Source organism: Sinocyclocheilus anshuiensis, unplaced genomic scaffold (assembly GCF_001515605.1).
Source record: "Sinocyclocheilus anshuiensis isolate Anshui unplaced genomic scaffold, SAMN03320099.WGS_v1.1 scaffold436, whole genome shotgun sequence".
NCBI lineage: Eukaryota > Metazoa > Chordata > Actinopteri > Cypriniformes > Cyprinidae > Sinocyclocheilus > Sinocyclocheilus anshuiensis.
Genome location: NW_015560618.1, coordinates 1,796,324 through 1,815,825, shown reverse-complemented (window position 1 = coordinate 1,815,825; position 19,502 = coordinate 1,796,324). Strand labels below are relative to the sequence as shown.

At 36.2% G+C, this 19,502-nt stretch overlaps 2 protein-coding genes across 3 annotated transcripts in view; both read right to left on the bottom strand.

The window, feature by feature from the left end:
• Positions 1–1,455: 1,455 nt before the first annotated feature.
• On the bottom strand, positions 1,456–15,624 carry LOC107681691 (coiled-coil domain-containing protein 39). The gene is given in 21 exon segments (XM_074186981.1): positions 1,456–1,678; positions 1,853–1,944; positions 2,680–2,859; positions 3,147–3,287; positions 3,847–3,959; positions 5,506–5,653; positions 5,845–5,859; positions 6,103–6,226; positions 8,556–8,764; positions 9,072–9,209; positions 10,635–10,799; positions 10,917–11,111; positions 12,247–12,379; positions 12,615–12,718; positions 13,127–13,318; positions 13,576–13,704; positions 13,822–13,914; positions 14,414–14,572; positions 14,858–14,881; positions 15,193–15,254; positions 15,531–15,624. Coding segments are annotated over 21 exon segments (2,676 nt in total). The 3' UTR covers positions 1,456–1,512.
• A 1,495-nt stretch (positions 15,625–17,119) lies between these two features.
• Positions 17,120–19,502, bottom strand: part of dcun1d1 (DCN1, defective in cullin neddylation 1, domain containing 1 (S. cerevisiae)) — an 8,588-nt gene continuing 6,205 nt past the window's right edge. Inside the window, exon 7 of one of the 2 annotated variants that reach the window (XM_016478176.1) lies at positions 17,120–18,053. In XM_016478176.1, coding sequence (XP_016333662.1) covers positions 17,977–18,053 — 77 coding nt within the window. In that variant the 3' untranslated portion in view covers positions 17,120–17,976. The remainder of the gene's footprint in view (positions 18,054–19,502) is intronic. The other variant, XM_016478175.1, reaches the window with a different exon arrangement.

Sequence of the window (19,502 nt, the reverse complement as noted above, 5' to 3'; positions counted from 1 at the left end):
TTTGCATTGTCACACTTTCAGATAAACATTATTTACTATCTTTAATAATTTTTTTCCCCTCATGGGGACTGCATGCCGGTTCTCACAATGTCAAAAACTTCAGGTTTTACTATCCTTGTGGGGACATTTGGTCCCCAGAATGTAGCATAAACAAGCACACACACACACACACACACACACACACACACACACCAACTACTAGAATAATATCTCAATGATACTAAAATAACACTGATTAAACAGTCATTGGGGTCCAATGTTGTTTAGGATGACTTTGACTTTCATTGTATGAACAAAAACACTTAATCATTCATCATATATTTTTTTTCTTTGCATTCCTTAAGTAAGTCATACATTTTGGAACAACATGAAAGTGAGTAATTAAAGACAATTTTATTATTATTTTTGGTTGAACTATCCTTTTTAAAAACTAAAGATCACTCTAGCAAGTTCATGTCTGATTCCATAGCTGTAGGCTGACTAATATTAATTTGTGATATTATACTAACTATAGCAACCAGCAAAATATGATATTGTACCAGGCTGCTGAGTTGATGGTGCAGAAGTCATTGTCCAGTAGTCTGTTGGTGGAGTTGATGTTGTTTCTGTTGTTGTAGGATCAACTGTAAGTAACATTAAACAAACAGAAACCGGGTTTGTGAGTGCATATGCAAATGATGTAAATGAAAAAGTCAATATTTCAGCATTTTATCATTTAATCCATTATATCGTAAATTGAATCAGAGTAAAGACTTAATATAGCTACTTTATAACACAGCAAAATGTTCAGCCTCAGCCTCAACCGGAATAATAACTTAAGATTAATTGTTCAGTATTTTTGCCAGTCAGTCTACTCACCAGTAGTGCTTGATTGTCCCACAGAAAAACACAGAAATCCAACAAACAGGACGCAAACTTTCTCCATGTTTCTGATCCTTTAGGAGGAACGTGTCTGAATAAACGTTCAGTGGCTCTTCAGGTTTCTAGGCTGTCTGAGGGCGTTGATTGAACTGTGTCTCATGGGTTTCCATGAATAATGAGACTGAACACACCCCAGCACTGACAGCACAAACACAATGGGCGGAAGACGGAAGTTATTCTGATTTTTTTTTTTGTTCACCTGATACCTTTGATTGATCATGGGCCAAAGCATTTCATGAATGTAGGGTTTTATCGTTTCTTTCTTGTTGCGGCCATGTAACACAATCAATCAAAGTAAGTAGTAAAATGAAACAAGACCTGCATCTGTACTTCCAAACAAAGGAGTTTTCATGAAAAATGCCAATAATCAAATAATGTGTGTTTACAGTAAAGTCTAAAAGTTGTACTTCTCCTTGAAACTAATTTCTAGGAAATGAAAACATAAAAGTGAATTTTAAACAAGCAAAGCCGTTTTAAAGAAACACTGAAGTAATTAAACACCGAGTTGTAACTGGAATAAGAAGAATGGTGGTAGTGGTATAATTATACATGACTTCTCTGGTCTTCAAAGAGACTGGCGTCTGGTTCTGTCTAAGGGCTTTTGCACTTGCTGCTCCTGCTGCTGCTGCCAGTGCTGGGTGGCCGAGATCCTTGCGGGGACGTGACGGAGAGGCCCAAACCCAGGTCCACTGTCTTCACTGCGGGGGACGTGACAGATTGGCTTCTAGGACTGCTGCTGGCTGATGGATTTAAGGGTCTGATGTGTATGTGGGGCACATAAGACAACAATCAGGACTTTCCGCATGTCATGCCTATTTGTCTGGTTTAAACTGTCACACATGACTGGATAATTATGCTGTAATAGGAGCAGATGCATATGTGGGTTATAAATCGTAATAGTTTGTGGATAAAAGCATGATTATGTGAATACCGATGGAGTGAAGCAGAACTGCGGGCTGAGTTGATCTTTGAGCTCAGACGGCTGGATGGAGTGGAAGCGGGCGAGGTCAGGGACAGACCAGCCTTAAAAGAGGAAAATAAGGACATTAACCATTAGAGTTAATAAGTAACCTAATTTCTATGAAAAGCTAGTAATTACTAAAGCAACAGGAATTCCTCTGATAGCTGACACCACTGTAAACATGTAAAACTGTTTAAAAGTTTGTGGTAGGCAAGATTGTTTTAATGTCCCTTATGCTTACCAAGGCAACATTTAATCTAAAATCAAATAAAATTGTAGTATTATGACATTTTATTACAATTTAAAATAAATGTTTTCTCTTTTAATATATTTTAAAATGTAATTCCTGTAATGCTAAAGCTGAATTTTCAGCAACATTACTCCGGTCTTCAATGTCACATCTTTCAGAAATCATTCTGTTTTGGTGATCAAGAAATATTTTTATTGTTATCAATGTTGAAACCAGATGTGCTAATTCATATTTTGTGGAATTCAGGATTCTTTGATGAATAGAAAATGCATCAGAAAAAACAGCATTTATTTGAAACAGAAATATTATAAATCTCTTCCTGTTCTTTTTGATCAGTTTAATGCATGCTTGCTGAATCAAACTATTAATTTCTTCCAAATAAATAATCATTTAATTTCTTACTGTTACATTTTAAATTTTTACCATTTACATTTGAAAAGTGCAATTAACTTATCATTGCTTCTACTTTCTACCAATTTGTTGTTTTTACAATGCTACATGTTGCTTATCAATAATGAAGGGTAATTGTTCCTATGTCGTGCTGTACCTGCATAAAACGTATCTGCAATGCAGATGACAGGTCAGGATTCTCCTCCATAGTTTCCAGGAGCATCTTATTTACGCTTTTATTTAAGTCTCTAAGTTCTCGTAGCTCTATGTCACGTTCCTCAAAGGTCTTCTCATTGGTGTTTTTAACAGACCGAATTTCCCTAGTATATTTGGCACACTGCGAGATAAGAACAATAGTTTAGGTGCTCAAAACTTATAACAGATAATCACAACAATATGGGTATAATCAGTTATTACTGGCCATACTGTGAGAGAGCCATATTTATATAGAGTTGTCACACTTTTTTAAGTAGTGGACATGTTGTGACAATGGAACCTTCCATTTAACAGTCTTTTGTTAACTTTTTTTTAAAGCTAAATTCAATACTTATTGAAAAAAATATTTGATGATGAATCTGAAAAGATAAAGCAGGAAAACCGCAGGATATGTGAGGGTGGTCAGACCTGTTTGCTGGCTCTATTGAGTTTCTCCTCCTGAGAGAGGATATCTTTGTTGAGAGAGAGCACATGGGCTTGAGTCCTCTCAACGCTCTCATTCTGGACTGCTTCCTCTTGAAGAAGACCCTCCAATGTGCGGGACATGCTCTGAAATATGTGGAACAACAAAAACATGCTTTATGTACTATCATCTAATTTAATTGGTTTTAATGCACATCAAAATATTATTTATTACCGAACCTGACCTAGCTAATTAACCTTAAGAAACTCACTTTTCATAGGGCAGGTTCGCAGAAACCTGTTTGACCTGTTGTGAATGATGTTTTCAAACATTGTTTTTAACGCTTATCTCACCCAGTAACATAAATAAGTGAAAGAACAGTGTTTTACACTGTCTGTCTGGTGGAATGATTATGTCATAGAAATATTTACAGGTGCATCTCAATAAATTAGAATGTCGTGGAAAAGACAATTCACTAAAAATGTTTTTTTTATTGGTCTTATGAAGTATTCTAATTTGTTGAGATAGTGAATTGGTGGGTTTTTGTTAAATGTGAGCCAAAATCATCACAATTAAAAGAACCAAAGACTTAAACTACTTCAGTCTGTGTGCATTGAATTTATTTAGTACACGAGTTTCACAATTTGAGTTGAATTACTGAAATAAATTAACTTTTCCACGACATTCTAATTTATTGAGATGCACCTGTACTTCGATGTCCTCCTGCAGTTCTCGGATTTGCCGTTTCTTGTATTTGTATTTCTCCTCGGCTGCTCGTCTCTGCTCCTCCAGCTTCAGTTTCTCCTGGTGCGCAGGACCTACAGTGAGACGGAGCACTTCTCAGTTTACAATGAAATTCTATGTGATTACATACATTGCAAAATTCCAGATATTGTTTATATGTTAAATAAAAACCTGCACAGTATATATACTGCAAACAAGTGACATTTGCGTAGCGGTATAGCTTAAGCTAAATATATTTCATTTGAAAACAAGTTGTCACGACTGCATGTAGTTTAGAACCAAGAATGAGAATGAACTATTTCTAAGAGACTTTAACTCTTTCCCTGCCATTGATGGAATTGTGAATATGATCAAAAATGCTGGCATTAAGGCATGGTCAGAATTTATTGAGAAACTTTGTAATACAATAACTCGATAGACCAAATACAGTGAAAGTAAATAGTTGGTATTCCAGGTGTGTATTGATGTGGTATGTCATCACTATATATATTTGTTCTATAATAAATAAACAATCAAAAAAAAATTGCTGGCAGTGGCTGGAAACTTAAAAAAAAAAAAAAAGAGAGAGAGAGAGAGAGAGAGAGAGTTTCTGAACACAAATTAAAACCACTACACAGTAACCATAAACGTTAACATGGAACAATGAACAGAGAAACTGAGATTTTCTGCTGTGTTCCAGACAAGGTCGGAAAAGGGAACATCCGAGTTTAAATGTCCCACTTCCAACCTCAGGGAGTTCTATAGTCGCAATGACACAACGAGAGCATTTCGTGTCAATTATTGCAAAAACAGAAAAAATGTACAAAATGCTGCCGTTCGTCTTGCAAAACAGCTAAAAATTAAGGTATCATTTTATACACATAATGTCTAATGTTTTAAAGTTTGACTCCACACTATGCTCGTAGGAAGAAGTGACATCAAATGACGCGTCTCGCTGAGGTTGGGTTGATCAATCTGCCCCGAGCTCACAGGACAGATATCCGACTTCAAGCGGCATTCCAGACGTTATTTCCAAAAGTGAGAGTTGGGAAAATCCAAATTTCGAGTTGTCTGGAACGCAGCATATAATAAACTGAGGAATGATAATCAATTAACCAAGGAACAGGTGTGAAACTAATAAGAAACCATGGTAACAAATGAACGCGAACTCGATCAAAGACACAGACAATGAAATCCATACCCTAGAAACTAAACAGAACATAATCGTGCGTGACACATGTCAATTAATATCAGTGTTGCTCAAGCATATCTGTTTCCTCATGCTTCACAGATAAGTTTACCAGACCACTTTAACATTAGAATCACACATCAATGCATTGTGGGAAAGTGGTGACATTAGTGATGAAGAATGTTGTAAGAAGCTGACAATGAGTTATGGTGTTTGAGACTGACTTAATAAACACAGAGAAGGCCTTGACTATGGCTGAAACTTCCCATGTTATTTAACCAAAAAAAGTTGTCATTCTTTAAGAGTGAGTGTTGCACCTTTTTACTATTTACAAGAGTTTTTGTTTATTGGTTGAACCTCCTCTTTTGTTGGTAAAGCATCTCTTTTTAACACTTATTTGTATAACATGGAAATATGGAAATATATAAGGTGAATGATGTGAATGTACTTACTGGACTCTGTGACTTTGGTCAGGGCTTTGCGATAGGTTGTATTGCAGTTGTTGACGACCTGCAGGGTGTTCTCCAATGCGTGGATCTCTTTCTCTGTCTTGCGGATTTTGCCGTCCAAATCATCCCCTTGCCGCTGGAGTTCTTTACTCTTGAGCTGCCTTCAGGAAAAGTAGTCCAGGATTTATTAGATATTGAGATGTCTGGAGTGGTAATGTTCATTCTGATATGAAAAAGTCATGAGGTAGAAAAGCTATGAATTCAAAGACCCAAGCTGGACTTCTTTGTTTTAGATTTATTCATTTGAACTGTTTTACATTTTAATATACTTTAAAATGTTACTTTTTCTTGTGTTTTCTGAATTTTCAGCATCATTGCTCCAGTCTTCAGTGTCACATGATCCTTCAGAAATCATTCTAATAAAAACAGTGATGTACACTTCACTAAGCATGCCATCACATTTTACTGATTACAGATCTAAGCCTTTTTTATACAGGAATCTGATGCATGAAGCAATATTAATTATTTTACTCTAATTCTACCTTGGACATGATGTAGCTCCGTGCATCTAATTGGCAGAATAAAATAGAGGTATGATACCCTTATAATGAAGCAGGCCTGGGATTTCTCCTCGTCTCCCTCTGGTGCAGCCAAAGAAACAGTCAGGATCTCATACCGCTTCCTCATCTTGTCAATTTTGAACAGTCTCTCATTCACCGCAGCACTGAGGGCATTTCTCACAACCAACAGAGTGTAGAAAAAAATCAATGCAGGAATTAAATATGACATGAAATCAGTGCAGATCTTCTTCTACTTTTTTCTGGTTTAATAAAAAGAAAATATTACATTTACATTTAGACATTTAGCAGATGCTTTTATCCAAAGCGACTTACAAATGAGGACAATGGAAGCAATCAAAATCAACAAAAGAGCAATGATATAATAACATAATGATAAAATATATAATTTATATAGCACTTACAAATTACAGTGCACACATAATTATTAGGCACGTTGACATTCTGATCATATTTTTTTTCCAAGCACATTTTACCAATTCCAAACCACATCAATCTTAATAACTATTATTAATTTTGTATTTAGTTATTTATAAGTGATGTATAATTGTCCATGAAGGCTGGAACGGAAAACAATCTTATATTCAGGTGTGCATAATTATTAGGTATCAGATAAAAGGAGTCAAAAGAAGAGATTTAACTTATTATTAAATGCCCATGAGAAGGATGCAAAGTTAAGGCATGACCATTGGACGCCGAAATGCTCATTGGGTCAGCGCGGTGAGAAAAACAGGTGGAGACGAAAAGACACATGTTAACTGCAAACGAATTAATGTGAAGAATTAGGAGCCATTTTTAGTCCATTTTCTATCCTGAAAAAATTCTGTCTTGCAGAGATGGACTAAAAATTAACTCCCAAAACTTTCTGCCAGATTCTGGAAGATAAATTCCTGAAAGAGTGGTACAAGAGGATATGATGCTGGTCCTTCAAGAGTCACTCTCAACTTATCTGTCTATAAAGCCTATACAAAAATCAGTCTTTGTGTATTTCACAACACTTCTGCATGTTATTCTTATTAAGTGAGGGTCATTTTTTAGGATTTTTTATGAATGGTGAATGGTGCATTTATATAGCACTTTATTGTGTATTGCTGTACACCCAAAGCGCTTTAAATACAAGAAACGGCAAAGCGATTTACCAGGCTCAACCCTGCTTAGCTTCAGTGGGCAACCAGTCTTGGGCTGCAGGGTGATATGGCTGTGGCCTTTGCTTTTACCCAAGCAAAGACTCTGAGAACCTGACACCTTGTACTTCTGGAGACTCCAGGTAGGTTGCAGTTCTGGAAAATGTTGGCGCTGGACACTAAATGGTTCCTGATGGTTTTACACCTAATTCTTCACCTTAATTCCTAATTCTTTTGCAGTTAACGTGTCTTTTCTTCTCCACCTGTTTTTCTGACCGTGCTGACACAATGAGCATTTTGGTGTCCAGTGGTCATGCCTTAACTTTGCAAATTCTAGCATTGCATTAGTATTGCATCCTTATGGGCATTTAATAATTTTAAGAGTTAAATCTCTTTTTTGGCTCATTTTACCTGATACCTAAAAATGATGCACACCTGAACCTAAGAAGTTTTTCGCTTCCAGCCTTCATAGACAATTATATATCACTTATAAATCAGAATCAGAATCAGAATCAGAATGAGCTTTATTGCCAGGTATGTTTACACATACGAGGAATTTGTTTTCGTGACAGAAGCTTCCACAGTGTAACAGAATGACAGTGACAGAACAAAAAACACAGAAAAAAAATGTATATATATATAACAAGTAAATAAGGAATAAAAATATACAAATTGACAATTGTATGTACAGGTATATAACAACAGACAGTTGTATGTACAGGTATATTATGTGCAAATTGAAATTTTTCGCTTCCAGCCTTCATAGACAATTATATATCACTTATAAATCAGAATCAGAATCAGAATCAGAATGAGCTTTATTGCCAGGTATGTTTACACATACGAGGAATTTGTTTTCGTGACAGAAGCTTCCACAGTGTAACAGAATGACAGTGACAGAACAAAAAAAACAGATAATAAAAAATAAAAATAAATAAAAAATAGAACAAGTAAATTAAGGAATAAAAAATATACAAATCGACAATTGTATGTACAGGTATATAACAACAGACAGTTGTATGTACAGGTATATTATGTGCAAATTGAAATTTTGCAAATTGAAATAAATGCTTAAATACAAAATGAATAGTAGTTATTAAGATTTGGAATGGGTAAAATGTGCTTGGAATATCAACGTGCCTAATAATTATGCACGCACTGTACACAATTGCAATATGAACACTTAAAAATGAAATAAAAATAAATTAAGTCATAAATCATGGTATTCATTTATTTCAATTTTATTTATATATTCATTTTAGTATAAACCTAGCTTTCAAAGCCACACCAAACATTTAAATCATTTTAAAACTCCACTGGCTATTGTGCTCTTTAGTCAGTAGTGTTTTACCTGAACGCTTGTCTTTCCTGTTCAGTGAGCTTGATCTGTTTAGCGAGCATCTCTCTGTGCACATGGATCTCCTCCTCTCTCTCTTTCATGGCCGTTTGCAGCTGCAGACGGCTCTTCTCCAGGCTCAGCACTCCATCTGCTCGGTCATACAGCAGATCTCTCAGCCGCTGCACCTCCAGCTTCAGGAGACCTTTCTCCACCATGCTGTCCTGAAGTGAGGAGATGTACACACATGTGAAACGGACACAAATGTGTTTTGTTGTTCTCCCCTATTTATAAAATGCTTTTGCTAGATTACGTTATCTTCAATAGATGAAACATATATTTGACATTTTATTAGGTGTTCTGATGGTGGGGGAGATTGTGTGGAATATAAATTCTGTTTATTGAGAAACTGATAATTAAAGGCATTATCAAATTTACCAAAATACTTCAACAGACAAGAGTTTTGCAAAGTTCTGTGGCTTTTGCTGAAGAATTCTGTCTGATTCTTCCAGGTTCAATCAAGTTATTCACCTGTTTTTTGAGCCTGAGTTTCTTCTGATCTTTCTCAGAGTTGTCAATGAAGAGTTCCAGCTCATGGATCTTGGTGGTCAGTTCTCTTTTTTCTGTTCCGATCTTGTCTGTGTCTTTCCTAACACAGCGGATATCATCCTGAGAATATATAATACACATACCAAAACAGGTCATGTTTCACAATAAAAAAAAAAAAACTACTCACTGTTCAAAAGTTTTAGATTGGTAAGATTTATAATGCTTTAAAAAAAAGCCTCTTATGCTCACCAAGGCTCCATTTATTACATTTATTTACATTATTACATATATTAAAATTACAGCAATATTGTCAAATATTTTCACAATTTAAAATAACTGATTTCTGTCTGAATATATTTTAAAGGGGTGGTTGATTGCGATTTCACTTTTTTAACGTTAGTTAGTGTGTAATGTTGCTGTTTGAGCATAAACAATCTCTGCAAAGTTACAAAGCTGAAAGTACAATGCAAACGGAGATATCGTCTTTTAAAATTCTGGCAGTTTAATGCCTACGAAAACGACTGGTAGGGACTACAACGAGTTACTTCCTGGGTTCGTGACATCACAAACCCAGATAAACCCCGCCCTCGGGAAAAGGCAGCAAAGGGGGCGAGGCCATCTCTCTCTCTCTCTCTCTCTCTCTCTCATTCAGCTCAGCTCCGACAATGAACTGTTCCAATTATACTCTTATTTTCACATAGTTATGAGAAGCATTAAACATGGACGTGCATGTGGTTGCTGTACTGTATTAAAGCTTTAATCAGGATAAAACCGTATATTAAAGGCTAACATAAGCAGTAGCATTTACAACAACGTATCTAAAAGTATGAGACAACAACAAACAAAAAACATAGGCCTACCATTAAAAGCCGTGCTTGCACAGGTTCTGCACGATCCTCTTCAATAATATCCTCTGCTTCTCAATCGGGCTCAAAATGATAAGCAATATTAACGATGCCGTTGTTTACAATACAACCGGAGCACATGCCGCTGAGGTGAGGGGCAGGACGTGTAGACGCGCACTAGAGGCGGTTTAGCCAATCACAACACACTGGGCTAGCTAGCCAATCAGAGCCCATTGCCTATTTCTGAGGGCGGGGCTTCATAAAAACAGGAAAAGATCAGCCCGTTTCTCAGAGAAGGGACAGAGCGGTGTGGAATAAAGGTAAACTATGTGAAAAATAATGCATTAACATTAACATGTTAGACTGCACCCCATAAAGCCTAGAAAACAACAGTGAACCACCCCTTTAAAACACAATTTATTCCTGTTTTGGCAAAACTGAATTTTCAGCATCATTACTCAAGGCTTCACTGTCACGTGATCTTTCAGAAATCATTCTAATATGCTGATTTGCTGCTCAAACATTTATTATTATTATTATTATTACCAGTGTTAAAACGTTTTTTTTAGGATTCTTTGAAGAATAGAACGTTCAAAAGCATTTATCTGAAATAGAAAGCTTTTGTAACATTACTGATCTAAAACTCTTAAACGGTAGGGTGTGTGTATATACACGTAAATAGTGCAGTGCACATTCGCACCTGGAGTTTCTTCAGCTGTGTGGTGAGGGTGGCGGCTGTCCTATTCTTCTCCTCTAGAGCTTCTTCCAGATCAGAGGCCCTCTTCTCCAGAGCTTCCTTCTCCTCTGTGTTCACCTTCCCCTGCAAATGTAAAGTCTTCCTCTCCAGCATCTGGATCTGAAAGTCCTAGACCAAACAAAAGAACAACACTCGAGTCATCTGTCAACTTCTAGAAAGCAACCATCCAGTTTGTGTTAACTGGATGATAATAACTATTTGTTGACAGAGACATGGTTCTCTTGCCTGGTTGGAGACGATCATCTGCTGTTTGAGCAGGTTCTGGTCCAGTTTGCTGAGACTACTGTCCAGGTTGGAGACAGCGGCCTGGGTGGCGCAGATCTCAGCCGTGATCTTCTTCTCTTTATCACACATTCCCTGCATCTCCTGACTCTTTCTGAACATGAGCTCTCTCTGCCGGAGCAGCTGAGCATCGATCTCCTGCACACACAAACAGTAACAAAAAACTTTGATTACAAATGTAATTAAAGTACAATAAAGACACATATGGAGACACTGTCTTCTCGTACAGCCTAAATGTTTACTAAATCGTATTGATCAGTCTAGGATTATGCATGAATGCTTTATTAAACCAAATACAATATGACTTGCAGATAAATGGAAAAATTGTAACAACTTTCATAAATAGGTCATTAACAAACATGCTTAAAATTACGTACGATCCAATAATAATAATTGAAAAAGTATATGTATTAGTCGATATTGGATAATTGCCCATTTCCCCTATTTTTAAATTTAGATTACATTTGCTGTCAAATGTACTGTACTCAAAACGTCACGAGTAAATGTAATCTTTAGCAAACCTGTAAACGAATATCCATTTTTCATACTGTACATTATAATGTTGTGATGCTAAATTCATTTGTAGAATTTTAAATGATTGATTTTAGTTTTTAGTGTTTTATTTAATGACAAAAAATGGTTCATGGGTTATGGACTGCAACAGTGGATTATGTGTTCTATTTTTTCCAAAACTTTGCATGAATGTTATTATTGGTCATTAAAACTAAAACTATTAAAATATTTAATTAAAATGAAGCTGAAATATGACATGAAATATCTAAACTAAATGAAAATTAGAAATGTTGCTTTGCCTAAAATGAGTTCAAGTAAACTTGAACTAAAACTACTAACTGGAAATAAATAAAAACAAAAATAAACTAAAAATAACATTGTGATAAAAATAAATTAAACCTAATAAAAATAATAATAATAAAAATGACAAAATAGAAAATATAACATAATGACTAAAATGAAAATTAAAACTGAAAATGTGAAAATGAAAGCTAATTCAAAATATGAATGAAAACTATAATCTATATAATAAAATAATAATAATAATATACTGCATAATTCTTCTCCTGGACACTGAATGGTACTGAATGGTCAATACATGGTACACAATATAGTAATATTTATGAAAACAGAGAGGGGGGGGGAGGGAGCAGCCTCTTTTATTTATGAGCCATATGGCTATTCAATGCAGAACAAAATGATGCCCAGATTGGCAGTGAATTGCTGAAGAGTTAAAAGGAGTCAAAGGAGTGAAACTCACTTTGATGTTCTGTTCCTGTTCTTTACGCAGTTGCTCCATCTGTGCCGCTTGTTCTTCACCATCCAGCACCGCCTCCATCACCAACCGCAGCTTCTCCTTCAGAGCAGAGTTATGCAGCTTTGCCTCTTCAACTCTACAAAAAAGAACTGCATATATTACTATAAAGAATCTATATTGTTTATGCAATGTCAGATCTGACTTTAGGCACCACACTCAGTGTGTTTTGTTGTTGTAGAACTTGTTTTGTTCTGCTTGTTCTATTCTCCTGATTTACTTTCCTATTAGATGTGAGTGAAAGAACTGAGGAAAAACAAGTCAAAAAGTGACTGCTGGACTGAGTAGCTGTCTGAGAAAAGAGAAAGCATTACTTTGCTATTTTGTCCTGAATGTCCTTTTTCATGCTGGTTAACTGAGATCTGGTGGTCTCCACATCTGTGGCTGTTCGGTCTAAAGTTCCCTTCAGCACTTCCACCTGAGAGCAAAACACCACATTTGATTAGATTAGAAAAACTGATGTATTAATATGTACTATAACATATAGATGTACTATAACATGGTACACTACTGGTATAATATGATAAAACCATGGTACTTTTATAATAACCATAATAACCATATTCATCTGCTATGGTATTTGCAAGGTTCCCTAAGGTCTTTGAAGAACAAAAAAATGAAATTTTGTCATGGTACCAAAACAGCCTTGATAATATGATGGTACTCAATCCAACTCACAGTGTGTTTTGACAATTGATACGCCTTTCATCGTGATAGACATTGTGATCGGTTTCTGGGTCATAAGCTTGAGGACAGTGGAGCGTGGAAACATGGATCCACATTTTAGGAAATGAGCTGCGGTGTTGCGAAGCTTTGGTAGACCCACCTCATCCTGCAGACGTCTTTGGTTCCTCTCCTCTTCCTGGAGCTGCTGCCTGAGTCATAGCGCCTGACGTTCAGCCGTGCTTATATTCCTCTCCAGCTCCTTATTGTTCTCTATCTCGCGCTCCATGAAGTCCTTCCTCTCCTTGAGCATATCATTCTTCTCTCTAATCACTTGGTTCACCTCTGCCTGCAACTAGAAGATCAAGTGATTGACATTCAAAGTTGAATAAACCATTTTCAACTTCAGGGATCTTATCTATTCACAATCAGCTTGTAACACTCCAAAGAGAAAGGAAAACTTGAAATCGCATCATATGACCCCTTTAAACCGTAGATATTGAGATTTTTATGTTTCTCATTACAAAAGCTGCACTGTATATGTTTTCATCTAAAGAAACACTGTGGATTCATTCGTGTCTTTGTGTTAAAAGAGTGCCATCCTCAGGTTACCATGGCACACTGCTGTATCTCCTGGTCTCTTTTTCTCATTTGTTCAATGGTGTTCTCCCACTGGCTGATCATCTCTTGTCTCTCAATGTGAGCCTGACGAAAGCTCTCGGCTGTCTTGTCAAGAGCAATCTGCATCCCAAAATACAAGTGCATTTGCTAGTCTATAAGAATGATGGCATGATCAAATCATAAAAATGTCGTAGTCACAACGGAAAAATGTGAGGGAGCAAGAAAAACATCTATTACCTGTGCTGTAACAGTCTCAGTGACTTCACTGTCCAAGTTTTTTCTCTTCTGGTTGGCTTCAAGAGTCAACTTCTCAATGTTCAGCGTCAACTCCTGTTTCGAAAGGCAGACATTGGGCCAGTTGCATAAACGTAGCCAAGACTGTTAAGACTGTGTCTTAAGAACTAGTTTGACCAACTAGCAGTTAGCCAAGAGGTAATTAGTCTTACTTTAATGATTCAAATTGGGCCAATCTACCGTTTTGTAAATGTCTTTACGAAACGTTATGACCAGTCTTTAAGAAAACAAAGTAGATGACTAAATTTTTAAGACTAGTCTAAGCCGTTTATGCAACCAGCCAATTATGTTAGTTCAGACATACACACTATTAACTATAAACTTAACAGCATACTACTTTATTTTTAAAAATATAAAAATTTGTAAAATATGTGCCATACAAGTGAGTGAATCTCATGCAAAATAAAATAAAATAATAAAAGCAAGGACAGCTTGTGCAAGGCAACCTCCTACATTTTCCTTATGACAGCCGAACTGGCTATACAAAGTGGCCCGACTCAAAAAGATGATCCTGCCACTGTTACTAGGAACTCACTCGAATCTTGCTTTCGTCCTGCTTGGCGTACTTGATGATGGCCATGGTGTCTTCATCCTTGTGAGCTGATTCCTGCAGCCAGGCCTCCAGGGTCTGCTGATCCCAGTTCAGCTGACTCTTCAGGTCATCAAGCTTCTGGGTGGCTTTAAAGATGTTGTTCTGTGAAGATGATAAACAGAATTACATTAGGTTTTTAATTACATTATAACATAACATAATGTGTACAGTATTATTCAAACATTTGGGGTCAGAAAGATTAGAACAGTAATACTATTACAATTCAAAATACATTTTTTGTTTTTTAATATAAATTTTCATTTTTTCCTGCGATGGCAAAGCTGCATTTTCAGCAGCCATTACTATCATTCTAATATGTTGATTTGCTGCTCAAGAAACATTTATTAATAATATCAGCGTTGAAAACAGTTGTGCTGCATAATGTACTTGAATTACACTTTTCTTTTTTCAGAATTCTCTGATGAATAGCAAGTTCAAAATAAGAGCATTTATTTGAAACAGAAATATTTTGTAACATTCTAAATGTCTTTACTGTTACTTCTGATCAATTTAATGAGTACTTGACAATATATGCATTCATTTCATGAAAACAAAATCTTACTGACCCCAGACTTTTTAACTGTAGTTTGTTTGTATACATTTGTAGTTTGTGAGATGTATACAGTGATGGTTTCTTTCTATTGCTATAAGCACAGGTTATGTTATATGGATGGTTTATGTGTCTGCTGCAACCTCTTTAATCCTCTTGCTCTGAAATGCACCTCTGATTCAGTCTCCTTCTCTCCGGCTTTGCACAATGCCTGAACACATGCAAACATTGCATCTTAAAAAACAGACACATATAGAAAGAATCAAGTTCCTCCACAATAATCTCGTAAATTACCCGAGTGTGGGAAACCTCGTCTTAGATTTTTGAGGTGTTCAGTCAGAGCATTTATCACATCCTTGTTGTTATTTGTTTTGTTCTCAAGATTGAATTGCTCTTTTTGCTTCTTCTGAAGCTGTGGGGGGAAGAAAAATGAATGAGATTTACAAACACCTCTCTTAAACATCAGTTATTGTGATATAACGTAAGTCATTTAATAAACTTCTCACTCACCTCCTCGTTCCTCAAATGCTTTATTCCCTGCGTCAGCTACAGGGATGGCAAACCCCGCGTCCCAACCAACTTCTGCTAACAGGGTGTTTGACATTTTGTTGTTTCAGAGACATTCAGGAGTAAAACATAAACGTCTCGATGATATTATACCGACCAGACTTTTAGGAACGCTGTAGTTTATTGTTGTGTTTTCAAGACTCGTTTCCTAGCAACGACGCTAACTAGCGATGTGCCGTATTCGACCGATAGGTGACGCCAAACGCTCTTTTGAAGATTTGCATAACACCGCACAAATGTTCACGCAAAGAAAGAAGGCGTAACTTTTATTCTCGCTGTAGTATTGTTGCAGCCGCTGCCATGTTCTGAAGGCGCTGTGTGATTCGTTGTGAAAGCGAACTACTTTGTTTGGTCTTCCAAAAGAGGACGATATCGCTTCGTCATGCCTAGAGCTGATCTGTGCTGGTCGCTGAGGAAATACTGCAACTAAACGCTGTGGATCGCCGGATCGGCTTTCACCGTGGACAAAGCGGAGTCCAGCCCGGGGTCGTCACATGTGGTTGCCGCAGGCATCACAGTATGGTAAGGGACTTAACATTTCTGTCACACGCTTGAGGAATTCGGCCAATCACAGCACACCTCGCTTTTCAGAACGATGAGCTTTGTAAAAATCGACGCGTTTCAGAAAAGCGGGGCATAGAGGAGAAACAATAATGTACATACAGTATGTGGAAAATAATGTGTTTTTTGAACCTTAAACCGCATAAACACATTTCATTACACCAAATACACAAAATAATGTTCTTTTTAGCAGCATCATATGACCCCTTTAAGACATTTTAAAGAAAACACGTCTTTCAAAATATTACACAGGATTTATCCAGCATGTTTTGTAAAGTTTTAAACTAAACATTTAATCACTAAACATTTCAATAAACATCAACCTGTGAATTTTGTGGACAAGAAAAAAAACCATTTTGCATTGGTTTTATTGCATCTACAAAATTATTTTGGAAAGATATAGAAATCTTATTAATAGAAAACGGATGTACAAAAAAAGATTTGCTGATTTGTTTGAAGTGCTTTTTTATTTTCCGAAGGAATTAAAAAAAAAAAAAAGATTAGTACATTATTCAGTTATTTATTTTACTAGAAACGTATCACATGCAAACCAAACTTTTCACTTTTTAAAAATGACGTTAAATATAAACCTCCTGGAACAAAAAATAAAGAAATAAAGCACTGAAAACATGTAATGCTTAAAAATCACTATGCATTACCTCGTTATTGTGCCACTGAAAAAAAGAATACTATAATTCTTAGAATTAAAGTTCTGTTTAATTTTGTGATTTAAGAGTCCCTTATAATGAAATATCAAATCAGACATCCAGAAATTAGTTTTGGAAATAATTTACTCACCCGCATGTCATCCCAAACCTGTATGATCGACTTTCTTCTGGAGAACATAAAATATTAAATATTTTAGATGATATATAATTTTATAATAGAAGTCCATAGTGGTAACCAAAACTGTTTGGTATCATCTATTGTGTTCTTTAGAACAACAAAGAAAGTCATACAGGTATGGAACAACATGAAGGTGAGTAAATGATGATTTTCATTTTTGGGTGAACTATTAAGTATTCCAATGACTTTAAAAGGAAGTTGCACTGTGTGGGTAAACACTCAATGAACTACCACACACACACAAGCAAAATATTTTCAAGGCCATCCGACTTTATTCATCAACTATAACCTGATTTTATTGTATGGATTATGTGACTTATCAAAGTGCTGAATGAACTGCAAACACAGTATATCAATACATCAAATGGAGTCATTAATCAAGGAAAACTGAGGTAATGTTCAAATTAATATTATTTCAAGGACTGTAAAATATTATATTATTATGACCTATTGATTTAATCAAAACCAAACAAGCAAAGTGAAATCACTGTCTGGATATCAACAGAAAAGTACATTAAGTCACAATAAAACAAAAAGAAAGCAAATGTTACTGGCTCTCGAGACACCAGCTACTCTGTTTTATAAAAAAGAGAGAACAATCAAAAAACTCTGACATATAATTTTCATAAAAACCAATTGGAAAGAAACAAACATTCAAAGCAAGAATGCACATGGAGTACTAAAATTAAGATCTTGACATTTCCTAACTGTATCTGTGACAGCTTGTTCCACAAGTTTTGAAGTCCCAGAGACTGAATAAGATCCTGTATGAAGTCAAAACAAAAACCGGCCCAAAAAGATAAAAGCCCAAACCACCATTAGACGACTGAAGAGAAAAGATGCCTTTAATGTCTCTGGTTCGTATAAATGTCTCAGTCCTGAGGGCTTGGAAAAGGCAATGCAGATCTCAGTTCAGTCCTCTGTGCTCAGCAGAAGCTGTTTGTTTTCAGTGAGGTCCAGACGGCCCTCAGAAGGAATGTACTTATACAGCTGTGCTCTTGGTGCCAATGTACGGTCGCGCAAACTCCACAAAATCGTCAATAAGTACTGGCCATGCTCCTAAAAAAAAAACAGAAAACGTCAGACATTTGAATGCAAACGTCATTTTGAAATTTACTCACAAACATAAAACAAGGACTGAGTCTAACGCCTGTTTCACACACACTCCGTCTGCAGTGCGTGTGCATTGCGTTTTTTTTTTACGCACCCATGTTAACGGATTAGAGCTTTCACACTGCACGCGGTTGCGGTCCGTCAGTGCGTTCCAGGTGCGGCGCGTCTGCAGCAGTGCAGCGATCGTTTACGCACCGAGTCTATTTTTGCTGTGCTGCACGCGCTGAATTAAAGTGACAGCGCATTGTTCGCGGTAAAAATGAACATGGATTGACACGGAAATTTAGTAATTTCACAATAAACAGATATAATTAAAGTCTACTGTGTTTCACGGGCTTTTTGGCTAGGTTTAAAACAAAAAAAGTGCACTTTTAGATATACAAGGCAACATACAGGTGCATCTCAATAAATTAGAATGTCGTGGAAAGTTCATTTGTCTTGTGGAGGTAGAAAAACAAAGTTCTTTAAGACCCGCTGGACTGTTTGTAATAAAGATTTAAATGTAAAAGGCACGAGAGCCGACTGTTTCTGTCAGTTTTAATTTAAAATATTTGTGATAACCTAACACAAGAAAGCTATATGTTGTATTCAAATGTGTTTCCACTTGCTTGAGCAACTTAACATACACATCTAAAAGCCAAATGCATTTAATACGCTGTTTATATTAATTTAGTTTAAACGTGAACATATCTATGAAAGATTGTGTTAACTGTACTGTGATAAAAGAGGATCACAATGCTGAAAAAAACACTTTCAGTATAGGCTAACTACGTTTGGATTTGAAATCAAAATAATGGATAAATGTTGTGTTTGTGGTATACAGCCGCGGATCAGGAGCAACAATACATTGTTTATATCTATTGAGTTTAAACGAACGTCTATGAAAGATTGTATTACTGTACTGTGATAAAAGAGGATCACAATGCAGAAAAAGCATTTTCAGTAACAACGTTCGGATTTGAAATCAAAATAATGGATAAATGTTGTTTGTGGAAAGATCAGTAGCGAACTGCAAACGCGTCCTGTGTGAAAGCACAATGAGTCCGTGCTGCTTCTGCACCGCATACGTAACGCACACGGACCGCATACGCACTGCAGACGGAGTATGTGTGAAACAGGCGTAATCGTTTGACATCATAACTACCTTGTGAATGTTAACTAGATTTCTAAATAAAATGAATGCATGTATGCATGTGTGTGTACATATATATACACACACACACACACACACACACACATATACATAGTGGTGTGAAAAAGTGTTGGCCCCCTTCCTGATTTCTTTTTTTTTTTTTGCATGTTTGTCACATTTTAATGCTTCAGATCATCAAACAAATTTAAATATTAGTCAAAGATAACACAAGTAAACACAACATGCAGTTTTTAAATGAAGGT